This window comes from Acanthaster planci, linkage group LG14 (genome assembly GCF_054643075.1).
Source record: "Acanthaster planci isolate LZ-2023a linkage group LG14, COTS_SCS, whole genome shotgun sequence".
Lineage (NCBI taxonomy): Eukaryota > Metazoa > Echinodermata > Asteroidea > Valvatida > Acanthasteridae > Acanthaster > Acanthaster planci.
In genome coordinates, this window is record NC_141790.1 from 12,848,952 (window position 1) to 12,876,424 (window position 27,473).

Genomic DNA, 27,473 nt, shown 5'->3' on the forward strand with positions numbered 1-27,473 from the left:
CTGTCTTGATGTTCGTGTTCCTCTTTCTGACTGCAGGGGTGTGAGTGGCCACTTAAATTCAACGCTGAAAACGGCAACAAGCTGAGATGTAAGGAAGTCCCCATACGTTTGTACACAGCAGGTGCACAAAAAAGCTGAAATTGAGGGTCAACATCTAAATAAAAAAGCTGCAATCAGCTAAAAAGCTAAATTCTCACACCCCTGATACTGTTAATCAAAAAAGTATTGGCACGAGTGTGGTTTTTTTTTGGGGGGGGGGGTAACGTTAGTTCCTTGCAAGTTTTTCCAGAAAGATCGAGCCAGATTTCCAGAAAAAATGGAAACAAAAGCCCATTTTTAGTTAGAAATGTTTATGGTCATTATAGTTGCAAGCATATTGCAGTATCATATTTAATCACAAATTAAATAATTTCTTACCAGGAAAAGTTAACATATCATAGGAATATAGTTTTCCTTAAAAAAAAGGAATATAATTTTCCACTAAATACAAAACCACATGTGTAACAGTAAAATATTACAATAATTCATCCTGTGCTTAGTAGATGGTTCATCTGCGCAATTCTTCTCATGCATGACGTGCAAATGCAAAAGATGACCTAAATGGACCTTTTGCCAGGCAGCAAGCAAATGTCAATTAACTTGTTCATACAACAAAATCTCCAAATGTTAAGCTACATTCGAATAGTCAATTCACTTTCAGCTGCCAGACAGTAGCATATTCGAGGAACGTTTCCCTCTTTCTTTGTGATATACATGTATGTCTGTACGTGTCTTATCAACGTCTTTTCAATTATACATTTCTACAATTGTTACAACAAAGATTACAAAACAAATAAATGCAGATTTTTTTCCATGAACATGTTTTGAAATGTAGGTGAGAAACATTTCAGAAGTCAACAGTGTGAATGCCCATTCCTTGTTCAGAACAGTTACACAGTTGAAAATATACTCTTTACAAAGCATTGATCTTACATTCTCACTGTCATCAAATTAATTATGCCTTTTGTCGTTATGCCAAAAACCTTCCTGTGGAACCAACAAGAATGCTTTATTCAAGAAGACTTTTAACGACAGAATTTCGTCTCTTCAGAAAGACAAAGCTAATTACAATTTAAAAAATGCAGAGTTGGCAGTACAAAAATAGCCGATGTTAAAAATTTATAAACAACAATTAGCACCAAAAATTCTCACTTTGTGCTAAGCTTTGACTGAACCCAATGCATTAATACACCACTATATTAGCAATACAGAGTACAAAGAGAGGGTTTTATCATTAACCTTACTCTATCAAACTTCTCCTTACACTGCTTCCTCTTCCTCAGAGAAGTCTGTCTGCCTATAGTCACCCTTCTTGTCCCCTTGATCTGGCACATGGGTCCTCCTTAGATGCCTTCCTCTACCCAGATTTTTGGCATCTTTGATTGTTTCAGGGAGGGGCTTGTCCTTTGTCTCAGGTAAGATTGGAACAAGAAGGGACGCAGTGATGCTCATACCTCCAAAGATCGTCAGGGGGATAAAGGAGGCAAAGTCACCCTAACGAGCAAGAAACAAAAGGTGAACCAAAACCATCCATTAACCCTAACCCACCTCAATCCTCCGGGTTGTTTTGGAGGATTTTAGAGGATAGAGGATGAATGATGATTGAAGCATGGAGGATTTCGGAAGACTGAGGATGACTGCTGTTTTTGAAGGTGGGCAATTGGAGAATTTTGGAGGATTGGGGATGTGCCCTTGTGAAAAGGCCCTAGTGGGTTAGGGTTAACTGTGAAAGGAAAGTATTTGCTCCAGGACTCTAGGGATAGAATGACTTTTATATTTGTTGAATAATCTGTCCTAAGATGTGGGGTATTGGTTTAGCTTTCCATACATGCCATAAGTTTCTGACAATCAAAGATTGGCCACGACTTTCTATTAACCATAACCTGCCAGAATCATCCAAAATCCTTTCCTGCAAAGGAAAGGAATTCGGAGGATTCTGGTTACTTGGCAGTTGAACCATTGGAGGATTTGGCAGGAATTTGGTTACATGGAGTTTTGACTCTTAGAGGAATATGGAGGAATCTGGCTCTCAGGCTCAGCGTACCACATGAGGATTTGGGAGGAATTTGGTTACTGGGATTTAGATTTTGGTAGTTTTTGGTACAGACTAGATTTTGGTACATTTATTGTATGTGTACTTCCTAAGGGCTCTCAAACTTTGTTTGTGTGTGGTAAACCACTTACATGTATGCCCCTGATATTCACCAGGGCTCTGTAGCTCACTCAATCAAGCAGGGCATATGGTGACCTGAAACCGCCTCTTTATCTGTGGTGTTCACGGTGATTTTTTTTAGTGGCCCTGTGCAAGCCAAAACATGAGCCATAAGGGCAAGTGACCCACTGGTGTCAGCATGCCACAGCTGCTGGACCGACAGGGAACTTTCCACAGTGGTGCGCTCAATGAGTTTTGTTTATTCATAGTGCCAGCAAAGGAGTAAGGGTAGCTTTTGTAGTCCAGAATCGAAGAATTTGGGCGGATTCTGGCTCCGAGCAGGAAACTTAGGGCTGGGGGTTAGGGTTAGAGAAAAAGTGAATAAAAAGAACTCCATGTATCACTCACCAAATAAAGCACGAAGGGAGCGATGACTGTGCCTAGGTTGGCAACAACTGCTCCAATTCCAAACCCAATATTCCTGTATTGAATGATACAAGCAAAAAGAAACAGAAGCATCATGTAACCAGATGAGAAAATCATGGAGCAATGGATAACTAGTCTGAAAGGGACTAGTCAAGAAATTATGGAAGCTCGAGGTTGTTGGCGGCCATGAAAGACTTTAATAATATAACCAACGTTTAGTGGGCTATTTGTGAACCAAAATGTTTCCAGTTGTCATTTATACATCTGCCAACGATCTCTGCAACAGAGTATGCATAAGTATGTCAGGGAACATGTATTTGTCCCTCTAAACCTGGACCTTACTCACCTGACTGGCGTTGGGAAGACTTCAGAGCAAAATATTAAATTGATGGAGAAGGCACACGTAATGCAGAGTTTTGCAAGGATCGCCATGACAACAATGGCAGCAGTCAAATCAGCTCCATCTTCTGAAGATAAAGCAATGAGGGTCAGAAAACTAACTCAAAGATATTCAGCATGCTGTATTCAGCAATTAGGCAACTGTTTATTAAATGAAAATAATTAAATTCTGTACTAAAATCCAAATTTTTGCTATAAAAGTATTTCATCTTACCTGTTTGTTTTGGCAGAAATGCAGTGGTGATGCTTGCCAATCCAGAAAGGAGGAAAAATAACCCCATAGAAGGGCGTCGACCCCACCTGAATTGGTTACAGGAAAGAGAGTTAGACAACGAAGCCTAAAACAGGCTTGAGACAAAGGCTTTGACTAAGGTTCAGCAAAAGAAAATCAGTGCATGCAATCTATGTCATCTTATCCAGCAGTTGACAGTAAGCCAAGCAGTAGGCTTCAGAACAATGGAATACAAGAGGAATCATACAAGGGAGTTACCTCAAGACAGACAATGATAAGAAGGGAGACTTACCAAGTCATGGTAAAGTGAATGATAAAGAATGCTGGAATCTCAGCCAATCCTAGGAAGAAGAAGTTAGCATACTTATTACCAGCAAGGTGGGCGCTATTTAATGAGGCTCCATAATATGTCATCATACTCACAAACCTGAAATAAAATACAAAAATGAAAACAATTAACATCAGAAGTTAAAAGCATATCTCAACCTTGAAAAGATTTCACGAAACTGATAACATATATTTTGGTAAAATGGATATTCTTCACATGGTGTTTACTGAAAACCACTTGCTTTGTGTACGACCATAATGCACATCTTCAAATCCTATTTAATAAAAAATGCTTTAATATTCTAAATAATTAATTCAATTATATATTTACATTTTATTAATTTAATACTTTACTTTTCCCTAATGTTGATATTTAACATCAGCATAATACTTACCAACAGAAATAGATGATGGCAGTATTTAGTAACAGTTTCCAGCTCTTAAGGATGTCAAGGTAAGTACACAGTTTCTTCTCCTCTGCCTCATCACGTTGGGAAGTCATCTCTGAAGTCTCACCGTTCTTTTCTTTGTCAAGAACAACTTGCTCATCAGCCTCTTGGCTTAACACAAATCCGCCAGGAGGGGGCGCTGTTCTATTCCACCTTGCCATCTTGTTCAGTATCTGAAAGGCTTCATCAAGACGTCCCTTTGCTACTAACCACCTTACAGAATCATCCAGGACACTGTTTTACGAAACAATTCATTGAATACGTGAATAAGCTGCAACTTGTTAGTCACATTTCTAAAAATGAGCCACTGGGTAATCGCCCATATTCTTTTACCCTGCTTTTTTAAGTTACATGCTCTTTCACAAGGATCAATTGAAGAATTCGTTTTCACATTAATACATTTAAAAAATCTAAAGGAAACATGGGTGTGACTTGAAAAGAGTGAGGGATATTTTTCTTCAATTGGATGAAACATTTTGGACTGCAGCTCAGGGTCTCTCCAATAAAAAACAGGAATGTCCTTTTAATCTGTGTCAAAGGAAGTCAGTAGTCTACAGCTGAAGGATAAGATTAATGGGAAGAAACAACAATACAAAGAGATACTTACAACCAGAGTGGGATAGCCATAAAGCATGGTATCGATATCGCCAATTGCATGTGACGCCAGTTCTTCAATAGGTAAGCAATAGGCGTCAGTGTGATAACCCCTAGACCCCAGAACATGTTATTGAGACTCCCCATGAGAGTGCGACACTCAGGGGGAAACATCTCCATGACGATCACAAACTGCACCTGATTGTAGCCCTAGAAACCAAAAAAAAAAGTCTTTCTGATACCAGTACCATATTTCTGTCTAGAATTAAAATATCAGACTTTGTAAGAAATCTGATGCAGCTAAGGAATCAGAGAATTTTATTTAAAACCAAGTTAGGTTGCCTGAGGACACACTCACGTACAGCGAGGGCCCACAGGATGTACAACACATAAATGGGACTTAATGCTTTACCATCAAATCATCAAAAATAATACAAACCTGGGAGAATAAGCCAATAAGAAACCACAATGTGACAAATGCGGGATAATTCCAGACAAACACAGCTATTACGCCCCAAACTCCATGGGCAACACAGGCAAGCAACAAAACTATCTTCCGCCCGAATGTATCTGATAGAAAACCGAGAAGTACAGAGCCAACCAGCATGCCTACCAGGTAGACAGATTGAGCAGTCTCAGACAAGAGACTACGGTCACACACGAGGTCCAACTGCAAAGGTTAAAAAGAAAATAATTAGAATATTGCATTTTTTCTTATAAACAGCTGGTCACAAGGAAGTTAGAGTGAACTAATTCAGGTCATGTATATCCTAAAATGGCCAAAGCCAACCCCTACATTCTTCACATTCTTAACACTAACAGTCCCAATTCCTCTGATTTCAATATGATTTTACATACACCCTAGGGAGTTAGGGTTAATCTGCAAGTTTATGAATTTCACTTTAGTCTGGAACAGCTCAGCAGCTGTCTTGTCTAATCTTACCTCTAGCTATAACTTCAAACCATCCCAACTACTATCAGGCAAGGCAAAAGTCCAAAATTAATTTATATCTCCCCGGCGCAAATCCATCTTTGAAATAGTTGTTCACGGTACCCGCTGCTAAATCTGATTCGAACCAGCCAGCCGACACCGGCAAGCTCAGTGGTCGAGTGGCTAAGGCGTCTGCACTAGTAAGCAGGAGGTCGTGGGTTCGAGTCCCACCTGAGTATGCCTGTGGTTTTTTCACAAGCCTTTGGGGGCATATACTGAATATACAGTGATAAATACACGTTGGGCAGGGCAAAAATCCAAAATTAATTCACTATAAGTGGAGCAGGCATCATGCATAGATCTAGGAGTAGGAAGTAAGAGGTTTAGAGCTCCTGATCACTGTCAGGCTATTGCTACAATTTCAGGTTATATCTATAAAAGAGCTAACTTACGTCTGTGACCAGAGTCGTTTCACCATACTGTGTTCGATACTGCCAATCTGTGCATGGTTCATCTGTGCCGTACACAAAGCATTTGTCATCTGAAGCATTTCTCGATGTATGCACCTGACTGCCAGACCACGGCTTATAAGGTAGTTCAGTAGACCCCCAGGCACCATTCTTACTGATTGAGCTATTTACATTTTCGCCAGGCCCCTCAAGATCTGTTGCGCACCTGTAATCATCTGGACTGTCTGCCGTGAAGATAATTCCCATTAAATGCCAAGCAGGGAACCAGTTACCAATGGTCATAATAAGCAAGGCACATGTAACCTGATACCGGCCATACTTGCCCAGGTGATGCAGTGTTTCATCCAAAAAGACACCTGCCATGTTGAGTACCGAAACCAGCTGAAGAACTATCAATGCATGCACGGTAACATCGGATGACAAACTCACAAAACCAAAGTTCAACTTCAAGCCTGTTGCTCTACATGCACAGAATATAATGCCAGATCAAGTTTAGATACGTACTGCAGCACGGACTGATACGACGGAGGTGTATCCGTCGGGCCTTGTTTACAGGTCTAGGACTGAGCAGCAGTTCCACAACGATGGAGGAATAAAACACATGGTTCATGGAGGTTGATGGGTAGAGATAACGCTGAATGGACCACGCTGATTTACATGTATGACGTAAGTTGTTTACCAGCAAAAGACTTACAGAAATGCCAATGACTGACCTTGAAATACTGACATAATGTTCGTGTGTATTGTACTGTACATGTACAGACAAGCACCGTGCACATAAATCAAAGACACAGACTTAACGCAAGTCGTTCCCCGCCCCGTCGTCACGCGTCAAAGGTTGCGCTCTTCACGTCATGCGTAGCGCCCTCAATAATTATGCTTTCCGTCGAAGCACTGTGTGTATATGTGAATGGGAGACGTGTGCAATACAGGGTTTGCAATGGCTGACATCTTGCAGGACAGTACTTTTGTTCCATAGGGTATGTACAAAGGCGGTTTCCCTGTGGAACAAAAGAGCTGCCCTACAAGATGGCTACCACGCAAAGCCTCTATACTAAAGGAAAAAGCGGCCAGCCACGGGTTGGAAAAATTCGGTAGACCCAAAGACAGAGCAAACGAATATACATGTACATGTATGCTGTTAGATAGTAGTCACGTGCTTACTGTACGGACCAAAGATCGCCTTCGGCGCTGTACGATCGTTGGTACGGACGTATCCGTTTTTATTTGTTTCTGCACTGAACAGGTCACGCACGCATGCTACGTACATACCCCGCCTCCGCAATGTATCCGGTTCGTATTTACACGCGCACGCATCACTGATTGAGAGCTTCTAATTGGAAACTCATTCAAATTCCCAAGGCTTCTGTGATTCAGTCGGTATGGTAAATGACAACCCTCAAAACAGATAAAGGTAACAAATGTCAGTTACTTGGGTTTTGATAAATTTTAAGTACAATATATTAGTCAGAAAATTGAACTGTTTATTTTAACTACTCGAAAAATTCTTAATTAATCAGAAAAAGTCGCAAATTGTTCATTATCTGACATGAAGTAAACCGAAAACTAACAACTGCATTGTATTTTTTAATATCTACAATCCACAATTAAACTCAGAACACAGGATACTTACCTTTCACAAAAAGCAATAATTTTATTAGTATTTTTCCAGAGCCAAAAAAATTTCTACATGTTAATTTTTTTACTGCAAAGGACATTATGAATTTGATCCTCCCTTGGGGCCACACACTTGCGATAAAATATCCCTGCCATCTGGGTTTTCCGTCACTTACAAAGGGTCAATGGTCACGGTAACAATAATAATGCTTATGATTATTTATTCCGCTGGCTGTTTCGTAGTAAGGGTGATGACCAACAAGGTTGTTTCTACTGTTACTGCCATCTTCGTTGTCCCGCTTAAACCATTCCAAGGTGTCTTCCATCCCTTGTACCGGCTGACATTGGTCAGTGAAGGCAAAGAGATAAAACGGACGATCAGCTGGCAGATTGATGGGCTTGTAGATGTCCTCAGTCGTCATACAACAATAATGAATGACAGTATCATGGTTGTATTGACCAGTATCATGGTTGTATTGGAACGGTGCCATCTACTCTGTTATGATTTGCTCTCAGTGTTCTCGTCATCCCAGAATATAGTTCCGTTTGACAAACCTACGAACACGAAAGGAAATGGATTATTTCAGAGAAATTAATGCACTTATAATTACAAGATGATGACGTGATGAATACAATAAATACAATGTAAAATTCCACGAAAACAGTGCCATACTGCAAGCGCTTGGCTAGTTATCGATGTCTTAGTTAAATGTGATTCCAGTTTTACTTATAGGCCCCTAGAAATAGAAAAAAATGAAATACGGTGAAGACAATAATACATGGTATTGACGTTTTGCCTGTGTTTGGTGTTACGATAAATCTTTAGGTACCTGTTAGTCAGTTGGTCTGTACTTAAACACACAGTATTTGCCTGGAGGCCAGCCAATAAGATCATTGTATTCGCACGCTCCACCGTTTTCACACAGAACTTCTAAGTGTTATGTTACATCATTGCGCTGATGTGCCATCAAGTGTATATCATTATATATGTTCGGTGACCGTTCGTTGTTCGATCCCCTGTTCTCCGTGTCCTGAAAGCGAAAACCAGTCTCCCAGGTAAAACCAACACCAGTCGGGCAACCAGTCGCAGGCATTGGTAAACCATAGCTCCCCACTGCCCATCTTCTTCCTGCAAAAATGTTAAAAGAAACCCATTAGAATTGTTGGAAACACTTAATACTATTGTTAGAAAAATGGCTGTTTTTTCAAACTTTATACAATGATTTTCTTTGATGTTGTGGCATTAAAACAAGAATCACGATTTTGGGTTTTTCACTTTAAACGTACGGACACAGATTTCTTACAATTTAATGTAATTTAATCAAGCCTGTGAATATGGCTTTGGGTATCAATGGCAGAATTGGAGAAGGTTGAAGTTTCAATCTATTGAACCACAATTAAAGCATTATTGAAGGGCAAAAGGAATTTAGACGTGGCAAAAGGGTTGATTTTTTTCCAGTCCAGTTAGGCTACAGGTTATACAAACTGAGGTTAGCTTGATCCCCACGCGGCAAGTAATCGAGTAATCGAGCTTTGAAACTACGCCTACCCATCTGCAAAGAGTCGACAAATTTCACATTTCTTCTAAATTTCTTCTAAAAAAAAAAGATTTTTTTTCAAGTGGATTTTTACTACTTAGCAGTCAAGCCCGCAAGACCCTGGCAGAGGAAAAGACATTTGATGATCGTCTATTGTGTGAGTTCCTCTCACAAACGGTTATCCACAGTTTGAAGACTGTCACTGCCATTATACATTGACAGTATGAAATTTCAGGCTATTCATGGCGAAAGACAGAAGTAGGTGGAAAGGCTTGCGGAAGCACCATTCAAATGAATATATCTCTTATGAGTATGTGTGGTTCTGAAATGAACCGGGAGTATTCTCAACGTTTCGGACTGCGTGCTCAGTCCGTCGTCAAGAGACATTATTGACCTGAACGGGCACAGAAAAATAAAGTAAATATTATCAAATAAGTGATGAATATATAACATTCAGAAGTAACAATTTATTAGTCTGAGGTTGAGCAAGACAAGTTTTAAGTGTGTGGGAAAAACAAACTATCATAATAAAGCATATCACACACTAAAATTAAGCAAATACAAAACTTTCTTGACTGGCTTTCTGCAAAAAAATAATTACGGCCATTGTTATTTCCTTTCGTTAGTTATATTCTGAAATAACCAATCTCCAAATTTCCAAAGTTTTGTGCAAAAATTACTTACATGCTATATGGAGTAGGAGAGAATCCAGTCATACCGTTCTCTGACGTTACCGTGAGTCATAAGTGGTGTTAAGTAATTCACATGTCCCATTCTGCAAGTCGTAGTCTACATAGAGAGGCAGGTATGTTGAGCCTCGCATGCATTCCAACAGTGGGATTTGGTTTTTACGCTGTCGCACACGCCACCCTGCATGTAGTCTTGGCCCAAGACGTCAGTGATCGATGGTTGTTTTATTTCTGTTGAAGAGCGCCCTCGCACAACTAGTTTTTACGTACTCTTACTGGCGCACAGTCTAATTATGAGTCATTAGGGGGGCGCAGTATGCACGGTGTCCGCTTTCAAGCACTAACGTCTTGAAACCAAGACAACCCAGCATGGCAAAATTTATAATGCTACAAGAGCCAAAAAGTGATTCGGTATCAGGCGAGTTATTTACACTCCTAAGCCATGACTGACAATGTTTCCAGCCACAGAAATAGTCATGAAGACCAGTGCATAGTAACCAAGATACCAACCAGACATTGTGAATAACCTTAAAGACGTTCTTCTTTGAGGCTTGTGTTTGCTGTTTGAAAATGAATCTGTAAATGAAAACGTTCAGTTAGTAACCTACTGCGCATGAACACGCTGGAGTGGTTTGAAGGTAAATGAATTCCCTTTGCGATATAGTAGGGCTGGGTATATGACAACTTCTTGAAACCATATACAGCTGTCAAGTCAGTCACCTGACACAAAGCGTTCAGGCAACGTCACACGCTCAGATACTTTGCTATTCTGAAATGACTTAATATAATATGGTCAATCACTTACGCATGCTGAAGTTTTATTCAGACTAAGAAATTTGACTAAAGGTACTCGAGCTTCAAGAAGGCTTCTTGGAAATTAAGCCAGTTATAAGGCAAGTTAGTCCAAAGCCTGCTGTCATTTAAAACATCTCTACAGTTTCAGTTTCGTCAAGATTTTCCTGAAATGCAAGCTCACGAAGTCAGAGTTGGCCAAAGGGTATGGACCACGATACCCTCTCATATGAGAGATACCGTGCGTGCACGTTCTGATGGGGTTGCTGGAAATCAAGTTCATAAAAAGTAGCCTGCACTATTAATTTTAAGCAACGACAGTTCTCGGCGATGCTATAAGCGATGGTGCGCATGCTAACTCTACCCAACAACGGAAAACTACGCTAAGAAACCATAAATCCAGGAAGTTTCATTATCGATAATACAGGCGATTCGCAACAGCGAGCCTCCAAAAGTTTGCAGCGCGCGGGCCAATCACAACGCGCGAAACCCTTTCCAAACGCCCATTGGGTCGACAGATTTCGCGCATTGTGACTTTCCAACGCGTTGCAAACTCTTGGAGGCGCACTATTGTGAATAGCCCGGAATTAAGAAATATATCGGTATCGTCTTTCAAATATTTTCCCATCAATCCTACTAGTTCGTACATTTTGTATTGTATCCCGATGACTTTCGAAGAATTTCCTGCACTACATAAACATCAAGTGAAATAGTTTCAATAGAGCCTGAAAGTAAAAGGTCATGCAGCGAGCTCCCGAAACCCTCCCGCGGTCCTCTTATGGGGATTTTACGTTGCGCCGTCCTATCACGTCCGATAATTTTTGGGAGAATAATTCCTAACTGAAACCATACCATGAAACACTCATGTTGGAATTTTACCTTTGTCTTCTTCAAGTAACATTTAGGAAGAATCACCTGGAGATGGGTAAAAAACAAATTTTCTTAACGACCTTTCACTCCCGGCGATATCGTACTAAGTCTCCATGTTCATGTACGTTTGTTTTCACTACCTGTGCTTACGTGAAAACGAGATTGTACAACTTTGCAAAGATTTACCTATCCAAGGGTTCCGGAAGCGCGTCATTAGGGGTCGACTTTCAGGCTCTATTTCGAATGAACTCTCGATCTATTGTAGAGAAGCAATTTCACTCGAAATCCTCTGGTGTCTGCTTCAACCAGGAGAGAATGTTCCCTCTTTGGAACTTAGACAGCATTCCCTAACCTACCCCCCATCCGGTGTCCTCGTGCGTATGCACTCTATTGACAGGCCAACAAACGGTTACACAAAGTTGGAACAATCCTCAATGCCATCTTGCATCGCGCGCCTGGTGTCAGCAATGGCATCTCCAACTCTGTTCTCTTTTTCTCCTCGATGTTGTACTCTGTTAATTACTGTATTTGCCCCTTAGTATACATAAACATGAATTTTGCGATATTATACTGAAATACACAATCGTGCTGTAAAAACAAGTTAAGTTTTTATGTAATAAATACAAAAGCCAGGCAATTACAAACTCATGAGCCTAATGAGATGCACCTATGGCGAAGCCACTAATCTTATACCAATAGCAAGCTTTCTATAATTATAAAAGCTCAACGATATTTATGCATAGTAAAAGACGACGTACCGCCTGTCTACCAAACACCAATGGCGTCTGTATGAGTCGGAGTGTTAAAAAGTATAGCGTCTATATCGCACAGATTACTTATAAGAGTACATACTACACGGACTAATTGCAAATAGGTCCTTTCAGTCTTTGACTAGTCTCTAACTCCAGTCACAAGGTGAAACACCAGACTGGCTGCAACGATCAATGCCGTGTTGATATTCGGTATCATCGCAGAACTGCAGGCTTGAATACATCGATCGTTGCGTGGATCTTTAGCACACTGTAGGTACTTGAAATCGCTACATCCGGTAGAGACACAAGTGGAAAGTGGAAAAAAAGGGGCAAATTCAGTCATGTTGTGGTACTGGCAAAATATGACTATACAGAGGCTTTGTTTTTTCCGATCGTTGAAAAGTGCCACTGCTGTACTTTTACGTGGCGTTTACTTTGCAAGCACTTACGGTGGGTCTTCAACACAGTTGTAACTTAGGCCTTTATCAGTAAGCATCGACTGCAAATCTTTGATACTCCCTTCGTCACAGCGAGCTCTGGAAACAATACACAAGGTGATTAAAGAGACCATGCCATATTCCTTCAGTAGCATTTGAACAAATTTTGTTCATGTTTTTCATATAAAAAAACGCTCCGTGTAATGATCTTTCTTTCACCACAGAGTTCCCCAGTTTCAGGATATACCACGACTGGCGATTCTTGCAAACTTTATTGTTATCTTACCTCCTGTTATTACCAGGTATGCTGATATCGTAAACCAGAAGTATATTTACGTGTGTCACCGCTGTACTTTCGATATTTGGAAGTTCGGTCGTTGCAAATGTACTGCGGGAGAAAAAAATCACTCGATGAACCAGTACAAGGATCCAGCCTTAATTTCCTTCGACACATGTGACACTTAGACCAGGCGATGAGAAGTGATGTATTACCGCGCAATTTGCATGCTACGCTTCCCTTCACACAAAGAATGCGCCTTTTCAGGTAAAGAGGAAAACGATGTCGAAATTATTGTCTGCAAAAGGCGATGCAATGTAATGCTATTTGGGATTTTTTTTCTATTCTGCCCAGGAATCTACCTTGTGTGTCTGAAGGCGTCCTCTCTGCTACCATTTAAAGCCACTGCAACCACTCCTCTTGCTTGCCTGGCAAACTGGTAAGAGAAAAGAAAAGCAAAAGAAAAACCTTGCATTAGTTTCTTTACTGAACTACATAAAACATTATTTTTAAATGGGCAGAGGTTGACCCTACAATTACGGAAGGTCACAATTTATGACAGAAACGACAGAAAAATTATAAGGATCTATGTAAAAGACATTTATAGAAATAAAAACAACTTACTGCTCTAGAAGCGGCCTTCCAGAAGGTATACATAGTTTCATTGTTCTTTTCAGTACTTGCAGGGCATGGGGTGTCGTAATTAATTCCTGGAGCTCCTGTTTGACCACACCAGGTCAATCCATTGGCGATATACCCCGGAAGTGTTTCTTCTAGGATGGTATGGTTTCTGGTTACCCTTCCGTTATCTAGGGCAAGAGTCTTGAGACCAGACCAAAACAAGGTCTAGAAAGAAAACCAGTTGAAAAATTAACAAATGTGTATAAATCAACGTTTGAAAATACAGAAACACCACCACTATATCTGAACAGTCTTCTTTCCAACCAAACTTTGATACGAAAGTGACATCACCTTGTTTCTATTTGTGTGGGGCATTGCCGCAGTTATGACGCCGTCATAGTCTCCGTAACCAGCCTGGCATGGATCCTTATTTGCAAATGCATCCCGAAAGGTTACCCACAGGTTATCACACGAGCCCCTGTATGAAAAGAGCAGGAACAAGACGCTAACTTATTAATATCACAAGACAAGAAACCAATTAAAACAGACTTGCATTTTTGTTGAAAGGCCAAAGTAAACGGACGTTTCTTGAGCAAAAAGATCCAGGTTGTGCCCTTGAGTTCTGACTTTGATCCATATGTGCATAGCACGTTTTACATGAGAATTCTTCAACTTCACGCTCTCACGTGCGAATGAACAGGATGTTCCTTACCTTCCTGTCTGCTCCTACAACAGGAAACCTGCAAAGCATCTATGCAAATAAGCAGTAGCGGTTCATGGAAAAGGTACTTTCATAATTGCTAAAACTGAAAGCTGTTGTCCTCTAATTCTCGATTGTTGTGCTCAGAAAAAGATCCCACTGTCAAACTGATTGTTTGCGGGTTAGGAGGCTACCATTGTGGCTTATCTACTTCTTTGCTCTATTTAGCTTGTGTCAATAAGCTAAAGATATTACGCGTATTTGTTCAATCCTTCGTTCATCTAACTGCATCTGCAGGAGTTAATTGTAACCCTGAAATGTCCGAAATAATCGTGTTTATTGTGTAAAGTACCTGAGTTTACGTTTTCTAGATCTTGTGTAGCTACGTTGCAAACTTTTAATAACGAGAAAATATCGTCAACTGTTCCACATGTGACTTGTGGACGTAAATGTATACACTTGTACTGTTGAATACACAGATGGGCATTTTTTCTACACGAAAAGTATAATCATGACATGCACTAAATCGACAAACTGAAACGTTAAATTCATAATGAGTTTCTGCAAACTTGAAAGTTGAAAATGTGGTCAGTGGCGTAGCCTGGGGAGGGCGTGGGAACTCTTAGCCCCTTTTGGCCCTCTCCCCACCCCCATCCCTCGTGAAGAGCCCGGCCACGCCACTGACAATGGTTCAGATTTCAAGAACAATTTTGACACGCAGACTGATACAGTTGCCTTATTTCACAATTTTTTTTCAAATTTCTACTTAAGTTAAAGTGCACTGGTCCCCAAGTCCCATCAGTCCCCCACGGCTCCGATGAAGGCCCAGTGGGGCCGAAAATTCAGCACCTTAGCAAACCGGTGAGCGCTGTTTTTTCTTACTTTCCCCTTACATTACCGATCATCAGCGCTCCGCAGTTTGCTTATACTTTGTTCAAGTGCACTGGTGCACGTAACGTTCATGTATACCTCGCATTCGTATGTTATTTGCAACTGTCCACTTTTTATGTTAGTGTCAACATGGACACCCTGTACATGTCACTTCATATACTTTATGCTCAAAAGTGCTACCGGTACCAGCGAATCCGATTAAGTTCGTACGTGTAGGGGTACTGTTCGGCGAATAGCAAATAAGCCGTGGAAATCGGGCCACTCTCTATAGACGTTTCCCACACAGTTAAACTCAACTAGTGAGCAGTTGGCCATACTTTCACTCAGATGAATAGAAAACCATGCCAAATGACATGAACAATTTCCTAGTTTGAAATTACAAACTCCCGGATATCTGTGCGCTACCAGCCCTGACTATTTACATGAACAATAGAGTTGGGTTTCACTTTTGTATGGTAGGAAAATGTCACTAAAAATGACCTATTACAGGTCGTCTTATGTCACATAAACCCACCAGGTGTTTTCATAATTCTAAACCAAATAAAAAGTATCGCATAATGCGCTTGCATAATGCGCACTGAGCCTCTCCATTAAGTGCATCGCTGCTGCAAATGTATACATATCGCAGACTTGCTGTCGATTTTTTTAAATAATTTTTAAAATTGTTCTGTGCTGGTGTCACACAGCCATTCATTCTATGGACGCTCAGGGAGGGACTTTCCTTAGTCATTCTAGTAGTTGCATTTGGCGAATACTGAAGCACTTTTTTCCTCGGGTACCTACCCGACCCTAAATAATTAATAAACTCTCGCAAACCCCAAACCATCTGCCTCTGGACCAAAGGGCGTTCAGGGTTTCAAGGGGCGCTCAGGGTCTCAAAAGGGCGCTCAAGGCCACCCAGCTGCCTTGTAGGGTACCTACCCGACCCAGAGAACCTATCCCCACAGACCCTCCCCCTCCCTCACCGGCGCTCTCTCTCACTCTCTCCCCCTTCCCGCTTCACACACGATCTCTCGTTTGTCGAAATGTGCATCGTTAAAACCGTGTTTAATAAGCCGATTTATTGTGGCGTGAGTGTGCTCGATTACATGATTTTTACTACAACATGTTGGTGGGATTTGTCGTTGTGATGTCCTTCCGTTTTTGTTTAGTTTGTGTGTCTGACTGATTATTGTGCAGGCTTGGAGTGGCACGCTCTTTTGGCCAAAGTGATATTTTTCACTCTTGTGTTTCTCCAAGGCATTCCTGCACAGTCCTCGTTTTTCCTTATGCACGTCTGTCTTGTCTGTCTTTTGCTTGATTATTCTTACGTCTTTTATATTGATTGACTGTTTACATGTGTGTTTCCTTTTTCAATCTGTATTGTTTCCTTTTTCAATCTGTATTGATCCTCTTTTTATATTATTTGTTGGATATAATTTTTATTGTATGTATATTGCCTGTTGTACATTTTGAATCTGCTTGAATTGATTAATCATCATAATAATAACACGCTAAAATCAGATTTTGGAAAAGACGTTTGTGTGCTATACAGCGACACCAAAGTTTACTCGTTTAGATCAAAACAAATAACGTCAACCGATACCTTCATCAAAAACGAGACCTCTTTGACTTTTCTAATTATCCAACAGATCACTCACTTTACGATCCTAACAATAAAAGGCCACCCGGCTGTCATGGGAAAGATGAAAGACGACTTTGGCGGCAAACTAGTTTCGGAAGTGGTGTGTCTACGCTCTAAAATGTATTCGATCTTACTAAAAAATGACAGTAAAATAAAAAAAAGGGCCAAAGGAGTAGCCAAAGTCGTTATCGTACTAAAAAAACCTGCGACACGGGGCTTACGAAGAAACGTTGCTTGATCACAAACACGTCTATACGAAACAACATCACATAAGATCACAAAAGAACATGATTTAAACCACCGTTCAAAACAAATTAAGCCTGTCTCCTTTAGATACATTTTATCAAATGGCATGGACACTTTGGCCTACGGTCATTACCGAGCCGGCGGTAGCTCTGTGTCTTCGGGTACCACTTGAAACTCTTCTCACACAAAAGAACGCTTTGGCCCGTCGAGCAAGTAGTACAGCGTTGGTCCCATTGTCACCTTTTTGCCGTTGACTCGTTTAAATCGACTTGTTCGCTTTTCGATTTGGTACACGTCTACGCTCCAAATCGGATCGATCGCTTTCCTGACAGTACCACCTTCTAGTTCACCCGGGTAATATAGGTATCGGACTAAGGCGTTTGGAAAAATTTCTGACCGCTCACTTCACTCAAGTTTGTTCGCTTTGCTTTTCTGGGGTACAGCAGGCAAATCTTTCTTTGTTCACGACAATAAACAAGTTACAAAATTAACTCTCATATTATTTTTAGCCTGATTTTTTTTAAACGGAAGAAAAACATTTTTTAAAACTTACAGTAACGTTATCAGCATAAGAAACAGACAGTTTGGTTTTCTTTTATGATATAATAAGAGATTACGAGGCGGAAAATCTAGAAGAATTCAACGCCACCATACCCAAAGAATAAATGACCTCAACGAACAAACAGCAAATTTGCAAAATTAGCAGGAATTTATTAGCAGCAATCGGACGCACATGAATATTTAATGATTTTAACTCGAGAAAAAAGATACTATTGAAGAAGAACGCAGCATCACACTGGAATTTATTCGAGAAGGATTTTTAGCCGACAATACCGACGAAAGAACAAGAACAATTAGAAGCGCTCAATCCGAACCCAGAGATGCTCTTTTAGTTTTGGGTTTTAATCTCAACATCATACAACGGCTACACACGAGAGAAACGTCGGGATTTTTTTTTGTAATCCGGAGAGCGCGGTTGCATCGTTATTCCATAGGGGTTTCATCACGTTGATTGGTTTGAATTTATTTTAAACGCCAGGCCGAGTGTGAACTTTAAAGTTCACCGAGACTCCACTTTAGTTACAATTATGGTGATAGATTTAAATCTCAGATTGAGATTGGGTAAAGAAGTCGGTAAGTTGCTCATTTTGCAAAAGGTCGGTTAGTTCCAAACGTTGTTTACAAAGGAAATATAAACGTAAACCCTTTTGACGAGCTTTGGATACACTGTCGAGAATTAAAACACCAGTTTTAATTATTTTAATGGTCAACCTTCAGACATGTTGTGTACCGTCATTGATCCGACCAAAAACAAAACGATAAACAAAACGATAAAACCGCTTAAACCCAAATAAATAACAAGTTTCCATTTTTCGTTAAGAAACGATAAAGGAGAAACTATTAATGACAAGGGTGGTAAAATTTTGACCGAGCTAGAATTTGTAACGCAAGTCTAAAATGTTTTGAGACATATAATTAAGAAATGAGAATTAAAAAGAAGCAATGAAAAGCCTCAATACCCCCAATATGTTAAGGCTTTGTCCCGACTCCCGAGCTACCAGATTGTGAACTGCTTGAACCGAGTAAAGGGCCGTGTCAAGAAACAAAACTCTACAAACTCAAAAAGATCAAAGACATCAAAAAAGAACTGTTGCAAGAGCGCATTGCGAGAGCGGCTACTCACCGCGCTCAATTATGTAGAATACGGAGTCGAGGCATTGGGTGCCGCTTCAGCCGCTATAGGTATCCCTGCTTTAATGAGGGTGGTCTCGGCCTCGATGGGCTGGTGATGGAAGATCTCGCAATCGGTGCGTTTGAGGCATATGCAGTGTTGAAATATGCGAGTCGTCGGTTACTCCACAAAACCAAAACACGATCAGATTCGGGTGTTGTGCGACGCAAAGTTAAACACGATCGGTGAGTATATTTCTCAACCTATTAACGACGGGGACATTTCTCACGAAGAACTTATTTTGATTACCGGTGAATTAAGCAAGTTTAAGAACTAAAAGAAGAGAGCCGCAATAAGACAGATACCAAACTGAGACCGTGTCCGAAACAGGTTTCCAGAGCTACGGCTAGGTCTATTGTCTACGCGTCTCCACGCATTTCCAATGGAGCGAAAACCTAGACCTAGCTCCAGACAAGAGATTCGGATGCAGCCTTACTCAAACGAGAGAATCCAAAGCCGAGACCCAAGCCATAATCGAGGAACTTGCGAAAACGTTGTCGCGAGAAATGTTCGATGAGGGGAAAAAGTTATGATTGCGTTGGGAGAAAACGCATAAAAAAGTTCTGGAGTGTAAACGTTGTTAAACGTGAAACTGGATGGTATCTGGGGTATGAACATGCAAAAACAAAATCACCTCCTAAATACTGAGAGCAACCGGTCCAAATAATGATCCCGAGTGCACCTGAAATGACATTCTAAAAAATTAACCCCCACTTTAATTGAGGTGGGGGTTAATTAATTTTAGTTTTAAACTTTTTTATATTCATATCACGCTCTCACACTCACGCTCACTTTCACGCTTTCACGCTCACTTTCACGCTTACTTTCACGCTCGCTTTCACACTCGCTTTCACACTCGTTTTCACTTCCACTCAAACCCAACGCATCTGAAGTTGCTTTTTCTTGATAAAAGTTTTAAATCGTTGTTCGTTTTTAGTTGAGCTTCATTGACTCGATATCTAACGCTCGCGCCGCACAAAAGTATGCCGTGAGATCCGTAAAATGCATCTTGTACGATATCATCAACGCTTTCACTTTGCACCGTTTGTTCTTTGCACCGTTTGTTTGTAAACTAATCGATTTGGGTCGGTTTTTGATATTTGACAAACATACGATGTCGTTCGTTATAAGGGGGTTTAACGACATGACTTATTTTGTCTTTGTCATCCACTGGGAGGATTTTGGAACTCTTAGACGAATTGACGGTGGTTTTAGGTAACAGGCTATTTTTGTGGGTGTGACCATCGATGTAACCGTAAACTTTTTGATTGATATGATCCAAAAAGTTTCTATGTTATTAGTTGTGTCAAACGCGATTTAATGTTGACCCGTTTCTTTTTTAGTTCCAAATTCGCAGATGGGTTGAATGCCGTAACAACGCGTGTTCACTAATAGCAAGTTTGTCTGGATCAAAAAGACCGTAAGTAATGTTTGGGTCAGTATTGATGTCGTTGAGACGTTGGTAGTCGTCGGTGATGATAAAGGTTTGGGGTTTAGACATGGTTTGGTTACGATTTATACATAGGTTTTCATTTTTTTATAATGAGTTTTATTCAAAATGATCTAATCAACACAAAAATCTTTATGAGTAAAACGATAGGGGTTACACCATGGATCAATCTCTTTCTTGATTATGTGTGGTTCTGTGAAGAACCGGGAAGTTTTACTCGTGCAGTTCTTTCACCGTGAAAACCTTCAAGTCTTACAAAATATCTTCTATGATTGGGTCTTCGCCATATTCAATTATTAAACCTAATTTAACTGCTTTTTCGTCTAAGTCAGATTCGGGATCCGGGTCATCTTTTTTTCTGAATCTCGTCTTTTCACAGAGACCATAATTCACTGTTACAAATTGCAAACAATTCTTCATATAAATCTTTGCAATCGATGCAATATTTACAATGAACACATTTTTCACATTCGGTGCATTTTTCACAACGGCCACAATCGACACACTTTTCGCTATCTACACAATCGACACATTCATCGCAATATTCACAGTCTACGCAACCGTGGCATTTGTCACAAATAAAAAAGTCTTTACAATATTTGCAACTTTTGCATTCCCCACAACATTTGTAATGGTTACATTCTCTACATTCGACACATCTATCGATATGATTAGAGTTAGTGCAATATCTAGAATTGCAAGCGTCTGTCACGTTAAATGATCGAAATGTGGTTACAATTAAAACATTGTTCCCAATTAATTACAAATATTGGTTTTTGGTCTGACATCTCGGTTTGGTCTGGTGGTTTGTATATAGGTGTGATAATATTTTTTTTTTTTTGGAGAGAGAGAGCGTAAGAGGGGGGAGCGAGCGAGTGTGGAGGGGGGTCTCTGTGGATAGGTTCTCTGGGTCAGGCAGGTACCCTGCAAGGCAGCTGGATGGCCTTAAGCGACCCTTGAGACACTGAGCACCCGTTTAGACCTGAGCACCCATAAGAGGGGGGAGCGAGTGTGGAGGGGGTCTCTGGGGATAGGTTCTCTGGGTCGGGTAGGTACCCTGCCTTAAGCGACCCTTGAGACACTGAGCACCTTTTGAGACCTGAGCGGCCTTTGATCCAGAGGCAGGTGGTTTGGGGTTTGTGAGATTTTTTTTTCATTTTTTAGGGTCGGGTAGGTACCCAAAGAAAAGAGTACTCCAGTATTCTCCAAATGCAACTACTATTCTTCACACTTACCTTAATGTGTTTGTAATGCACTGGTCCTGCTGTAGACACCTTATGTGCTCGTAACATCTTCCAATGAAAATATCACTGATGTTGGGCGTGGTGGGTCCCTTCTCAGGCTGCTGGTTCAGCACGGATGAAGATCGGTCGGCAGATCGATAAGATATCATGTGACCCCCAGCAAAGAGAGGCAGAAGGATGCACAGAGAGATACAGAGCAAGGACCGACCCATAACTGGACAAGAACGTCGCTGCTGGACTCAAGTTGCCTCCAAACTGCAATTATCAATTTATTACAGTGAATTTAGCACGAAAGAAAATTCCACATTTCCGGTGTAGTTTGACAAGCCACAGGGCCAGCTCAATAAACAGAACGTACCACCAGCTCCATGAAACCTCCCGGTTCAACTGAACCGGAAATGCTAGTCAATCCAAAGTGAGGAAGACAGCCCACCGTTATTGCCAAAGGCATACAAGACCACAAGTACAGGTCCTACAGGATCCTACTTGCTAGGCAAGGAAATCATACTTTCAATTAATAAACTACACGATTCACACAAGAATCTGACAACCACAGTGTGTACATATTGACCTGTTCGTTGACCATGCATGTTAATTGTTCACAAAGTCAATTTTCTGTTCGTCAGTAACATTTCCGTGACCAAGTTACATGTATTTTATGTTTCAGTGCACCATATACTTGCATGCAGCGAAATTCAAACAATACCTTGACACGTTAATACATTTATAGGCAAGTATAGGCTATACACACGACAACGACGCTGTGCAAAGATACTTGTCATGTAGCTCATGTCCACCTGCAGTCTTCCCATGGTCTACCCATTAAACGCGAAAGCCAGAGTGGATAGGGCAAGGAAGTGGGGTGGGAAGGGTCATCCCTAGGAAAGAATAGCCCATCCTGGTGGGTCATGGCGATCCGGACCAAATCCTTAACTACGAACCCACAAGTGTTTAAGTTGCCGTTAATGCACTGAATAACCTCGACATTCCGAACAAGGAAGTACCCGGTATGCTGGCCAAGAAATTACTCTCTACATATACGTGAAATGTGGTCATCCAGATTCATAGTTCTCTTGTGGTGTTACGATATTTTCAAAAGCCCTATTACTTTAGCACACAACATACTGTAACCTACTGCTGTAAGGCGCGTCTGCATTTTTATTACATTACACGTACTTTCCTTTTGTGCCGGGCGCGGTCGGGAATCATGCGCCTTTGGAAGCCACTAACTGGGGCCGCAGTCATGCGGCCTGCAGCAGAAGCATATTTCAAGTAATTCCTACCAAAATTTACACAAGGTCAGCCTAGTTCAGTAAAGCAGTACAGTGTACATGTACATACCTTTCCCACGACAAGTTTCAGGAAAATCAATAAACAGTGCACGTGCTCACTCGGTCAACACAGTGAAGCCCAAGCTGTTGCAACCTTGTTTTATATAAGTCATGGTCGGCGTACAAACCGGGGTTTAAAAATCGCTTCCTGTTGTCGAATTCAAAGGAAGCACCTGCTTTCTGTATGAAAACTCCCGTGTTTTCTCGTATTGCAGCGTTTCAGTGAATTATTACTGAAGTACATGTACTTGTACTTCCTTGTACAAGACATGCACGGCGTGGTGCAAGCGGAGTAGACTTCATCTCAGTCTGACGGTGGTCCGCTCACACTGTCATTGGTGTTTGTACATGATAGAGCACTCCCCTAAACTTGATCCTAACATGGACTCAAGAGGGTCCGTGGTCCTAAGTACAGGTATATGCATATTGGATGATATAGTAAACATACATCAAATCGCATGACGACACATTTGCTCAACGGTTAAACACATGCATGTTAATGACAAAAGTGACCAGCTTTTTCATGCCATGTACACGTTGATTTTCCGGACTGCTCGTTGATCTAAAAATCTCTTTATGTATCACAGGCACTGAGAAACAAAATGAAACTATATAAAAGAGGGACAAGATCCGAAGCGAAAGGTTCTTCAAGCTACGTGCAAATAGCACAAGATCTCTATAAGTATGAGAGTAAATAGGTGTTTAAATGATTAACAAAGGTTGCTACAATGGAAACTGCATGTAGTTCTTTAATCATTCCAGTAACATTAAAATTGGGGATACGCCCGGAATAACAAGACATCAAAAGTCATTGAGTATTCTATTTAAATAATGCTCAATATATACAAGCCTCTTGTATACTGCGAATTTTTCTTCATTGCGAATACAATGTGTATACGTGTACAAGTATCCGACTTGAGTGTGGTTTCAATGAAAAAGAAAAGCTCTGATCTTGCACGCATTTATTCAACTCTCAGACAATAAGGCTAAAGAGCTTTGTAACACACACAAAAAAACTTAACTTCTATTCAAGGAACCCGAGTTTCGTCATATCAGAAAAAAACTGAAAAACTCAATTACAAAATTTCCACAATATTTGCCAAATGGCAGCATTTAAAAAGTCAAGAGAAAACACACGGACTTATCACTTTTAAGCTTGATACAGAATGAAGCGGTAATCTCAACACCTAGAAAGTTTTTTGCAAAAGAACTTTTCATGTATGGGATGACTGAGGAATACATGACTACGCGAAAATTATGGTTATCTTCGTCATTATAAAAATCAGATTACTCTTAGTTATGCTAACTTAAAACCTTTAACAAACTTCATAAAAATTGGACTTTTGACTTGCACATGAATAAACTTAGTGCAGGAAAGAAAAATGTTCCACAGTACTATGGGCCTCAAACTGGACCAAGAAAGGGCGCTATTTTCTTTGCAACGGCGGCTCCTTTGGGCGGAACTGAACTTCGCTGGTTTGCGAACCACTAGGAAATGCATGCGTTACGGTTGCATCGCTACCAACAAAATGAATACTCGTACTCCAGGACAACATGTCTCCTTTCAACCGATGAGGGGGTGCTTCTGCTCGAGGCAGGTTAGTCTGTTATAGTCTCTGATTAATTAGTACTGGGTTCACCGAACGGCGTCTTAATTACCATTAATGGCGTGAACGTGAAGGTGACAACTTGATCCGCATTGACCAAGATGGGCGAATTGGCAGAGAGGGTATGGGCCGGACTTCTTTCCTTCTTATCGAAGGCAACAGGAATGACATTGCACGCGGAGATAATACCTGGAAGAGTTCCAGAAGCATTGATGCTGAGTGGAAGCTGAGCAGCACTGGGCGTGACAGGTGATAACAAGCTGCCTTGACTGAAACTAGGAGTGACAGTTTGTGAGACAGGTGTTACCAGCGTACCATGTGATATCTTTGTAGTGTGATTCAACACACTCACGACGTTTGTAAATTTTGTCCCAGGTGTTTCAGGGTGTCTGTTGGCTGCGTCTGGCAACACATTTGACGTCTGTGCGGACGCGTTACAGAGAGGCCCTGTTGGACTGATTGAGGATACGTGCTCTGCTTCTGACGTCGTTGTGCATGTAGTATCAACTGAGGAAATTTCGAGCGGTGTAATAACAGAAAACACATTTTTAGGAAGCTGGGTAGATATTGGCGCTGTTTGCGTTTTGTTGAGCTGACGGCAAAGTTCCCGCGTGATTTCCGACCTGACACTTCTGGGCAAGTACTTCCGATAACCTCTGACCCTGTTTCTAATCCTCCGTGGCTCCTTCGGAATCCGATTGACTCGGCTGTTGGGGTCAGCATGGCGTTCTTGGTGTAATCGACAGGTAGCTAAAGATCGGAAAGCTCGATCGCAAATCTCACACTTATAAGGTCGTTCCCCCGTGTGAATTCGCATGTGTTTACGTAGAGAAGATCGTTGTCGCATTCCCGTACCGCAGACTTCACATACATAAGGGCGTAAGTCTGTGTGGACGACCATATGCTCTCTAAGCGAATTCTTGTGGCGAAACGTCGCCCCACAGGTAGGGCAAGCATACGGTCGAATATTCCGATGACCATTGATATGAAATCGTAAACTACTGTCACTTCCGAAAGCTTTGCCGCACTCTTCACATACTAGTGGCTTTTCGTTGGTGTGAATGCGTTCATGACGAGTCAGATCAAGAAGACCTCGGAATTTCTTGTTGCAGTAGGCGCAAATAAAAGGCCCCTTGTTGTATTTGGCTGGCCATACTTTCTTCTTCTTCACTGGCGCATCTTCAGTTTCTTTTGTAGAGTTGGCGTTGTCTTCCCTCTGAGAATGTCGTTCGTTATCTTGGAGACTACTCTCCTTTTCTTTTACCTTCTCGGACATCTCACTTGTATCTGTTTAAATAAAAAAGAGGAAAAAACTCTAAGAATACATGCGTGAACCTCCTTATCAGAAGACTAAGCCTTTTTCTGGAAAACTATAGCAGATGGACAAAGATACAAGTCGCGCCGTCTCAATGCAACACAGATTTTCTTCGACAGTTTAAGAAGGAAGAGACCATGTGTATCACAGTCGAAAAGGTGACAGATGGCAAGAGTGGATCAAGAACCAAGTTCTTGGGGGGGGGCAAAGTTTTTGCTGGGGGAGTTAGGAATTTTGGATTTTTTTCAGACATCCTTTTAGCCATTCTAGGGCGAGGCTACATTTGGGGCATTTTATACGCTTGGGAAAGAAAGCAAAATGAAATAAATCGAAAAGGCTTTATCTCAATTTTTCTCATCTTTGCAAAAAAATTTGGCTCCTTTTTAGGGACGAGCATGATCCGTATGGGTCAAACTGACCGATGAAACAAAGAGCGACTTAGAAAAAGAAGAAAGCCGGAAGTATTGATTTTGTAGAAAGAATAACTGGAACACCGTACAGCTCTAGCTACCCTGAAAGTGGCTGAAAAGCAAAAGTGTATGACATACGAAAGCAAATAGAAAAGATGCATTTTCCGTTTTGAATCAAGGGGTGAAGTCAAGCATAATACGACCCTCCGAGGAAGAATCCTTACGGAAATGACGTCCAGATGAAGACTATGCAAAGTTTACGATTCAATCTGGAGGCGGTGACGCCATGAATCATTGTGCATGGAAACTACTGTTCAGATTGATTACAGGCGTTCGCGAGATTACATGTATGAAGCTGTGACAATGCAGCCGGGCCTTCCAGTAAAAACTCATTGATGAAATCATTCAACTGGCACAACTAACGTTACCCTCTTTCTTCATAATCTAGCCTGGGCTACCTTGTCCGTGAGCAGGGGGAATCAAGAGAAAAATAACGAGAGACAAAATTCACACAAAGACAAATTGCTTACGAGTCTTTCACACTTCCACGTACAGGGTGGTCTGAAACGTGGAACCGGCGACGGGCTGTGGACCTTGGTGGTCTATCGTCTGTGCCCTTGTTCTATGACCGTCCGACGTAGTGGTCAGAGGAGTTAGAAGACATGGTCTGAGAAAACACAGCCCCCAACGTGGACCGATCGAGGCTCTACTTCACTAGGATCACTCTAACCATGGAAGAAATTTGCGACACGTTCAGGTGGTCAAACAAAATCGGACCATGGACACAACGCAACAGCCATGTGGCAGAATAGGCAGAGAGTCACGGACAAGTGAACTTTGATCAGGTTCTGGCCTTCCGCCACTTATGTAACCCCTCTAGGCTCTACGAATGGCGGGAATGTGGATACAACATCGATAGGAAAACCACAGGTCGACAATGACGCAATGAACCGTAAACCAAAATTAGACTTGGGTAGGTCCGACATGAGGTTAAGTCACGACAAGCCTTTAGTTACCGGTACCACACACTGCCACATGTGCAGCTATGAAACGGGGTAGAATGGAAAAATATAACTTTGTTTAAATAGATAGGCAAGTATATCTCAGGCAAACTCAGCTGCATGTTATATTTATGTCTGTTATATTCATTTTAAATGTAGTTATATTTAATTATAATTGTAAGTTTTTTCTTTAATTCGCTTTAGAGCCTGAAAGTTGACCCCTGATGGCGGGCCTCCAGAACCCTTGGACAGGAAATATAACGTGCAAAGATTTAGAATTTGGAATATTTTTTCGTTCAGGTACTTCTTA

The 27,473-nt window shown here is 41.1% G+C and overlaps 3 protein-coding genes and 1 pseudogene across 7 annotated transcripts; all 4 read right to left on the bottom strand.

Moving 5' to 3' along the window:
• Positions 1 to 333: 333 nt before the first annotated feature.
• Positions 334 to 6,836, bottom strand: LOC147796872 (organic cation transporter protein-like). 4 transcript variants are annotated; one of them, XM_087145310.1, is made up of 10 exons: positions 6,524 to 6,833; positions 6,002 to 6,243; positions 5,058 to 5,288; positions 4,632 to 4,828; positions 3,971 to 4,258; positions 3,541 to 3,675; positions 3,231 to 3,316; positions 2,964 to 3,084; positions 2,600 to 2,672; positions 334 to 1,533 (listed from the first exon to the last, which is right to left on the bottom strand). In XM_087145310.1, exons 1-10 carry the CDS (start codon positions 6,627 to 6,629, stop codon positions 1,300 to 1,302), a joined length of 1,713 nt encoding a protein of 570 aa, XP_087001436.1. In that variant the 5' UTR covers positions 6,630 to 6,833; the 3' UTR covers positions 334 to 1,299. The 4 variants fall into 4 exon arrangements, with proteins under 4 accessions (XP_087001436.1, XP_087001435.1, XP_087001437.1 ...); XM_087145309.1 differs by having other exon boundaries at positions 2,964 to 3,081; positions 6,002 to 6,836; XM_087145311.1 differs by having other exon boundaries at positions 5,232 to 5,288; positions 6,002 to 6,832.
• Positions 6,837 to 7,322: 486 nt separating this feature from the next.
• Positions 7,323 to 11,556, bottom strand: LOC110981648 (uncharacterized; annotated as a pseudogene).
• LOC110981710 (ADP-ribosyl cyclase/cyclic ADP-ribose hydrolase-like) lies at positions 10,665 to 23,136 on the bottom strand. The gene is made up of 8 exons (XM_022239522.2): positions 22,841 to 23,136; positions 21,491 to 21,754; positions 13,964 to 14,090; positions 13,616 to 13,837; positions 13,354 to 13,427; positions 13,001 to 13,102; positions 12,727 to 12,813; positions 10,665 to 12,564 (listed from the first exon to the last, which is right to left on the bottom strand). Exons 2-8 carry the CDS (start codon positions 21,709 to 21,711, stop codon positions 12,417 to 12,419), a joined length of 981 nt encoding a protein of 326 aa, XP_022095214.1. The 5' UTR covers positions 21,712 to 21,754; positions 22,841 to 23,136; the 3' UTR covers positions 10,665 to 12,416.
• A 425-nt stretch (positions 23,137 to 23,561) lies between these two features.
• Positions 23,562 to 27,088, bottom strand: LOC110981709 (uncharacterized). 2 transcript variants are annotated; one of them, XM_022239521.2, is made up of 2 exons: positions 26,716 to 27,088; positions 23,562 to 25,724 (listed from the first exon to the last, which is right to left on the bottom strand). In XM_022239521.2, the coding sequence occupies exon 2, from the start codon at positions 25,711 to 25,713 to the stop codon at positions 24,451 to 24,453; it is 1,263 nt and encodes a 420-aa protein (XP_022095213.2). In that variant the 5' UTR covers positions 25,714 to 25,724; positions 26,716 to 27,088; the 3' UTR covers positions 23,562 to 24,450. The 2 variants fall into 2 exon arrangements, with proteins under 2 accessions (XP_022095213.2, XP_022095212.2); XM_022239520.2 differs by having other exon boundaries at positions 26,693 to 27,088.
• Between the last annotated feature and the right edge of the window lie 385 nt (positions 27,089 to 27,473).

Coding starts and splice junctions, on each gene's coding strand:
- LOC147796872 (XM_087145308.1), bottom strand. CDS start 6,382: ATGGCAGGTGTCTTTTTGGATGAAACACTGCATCACCTGGGCAAGTAT. Junction 3,676..3,970: donor GCCATCATCTATTTCTGTTG/GTAAGTATTATG, acceptor ATTTTATTTCAG/GTTTGTGAGTATGATGACAT. Junction 2,673..2,963: donor GTCTTCCCAACGCCAGTCAG/GTGAGTAAGGTC, acceptor CATTCAATACAG/GAATATTGGGTTTGGAATTG.
- LOC110981710 (XM_022239522.2), bottom strand. CDS start 21,711: ATGGGTCGGTCCTTGCTCTGTATCTCTCTGTGCATCCTTCTGCCTCTC. Junction 13,428..13,615: donor GGAAGGCCGCTTCTAGAGCA/GTAAGTTGTTTT, acceptor TTCTCTTACCAG/TTTGCCAGGCAAGCAAGAGG. Junction 12,565..12,726: donor AACTGTGTTGAAGACCCACC/GTAAGTGCTTGC, acceptor TACCGGATGTAG/CGATTTCAAGTACCTACAGT.
- LOC110981709 (XM_022239521.2), bottom strand. CDS start 25,713: ATGTCCGAGAAGGTAAAAGAAAAGGAGAGTAGTCTCCAAGATAACGAA.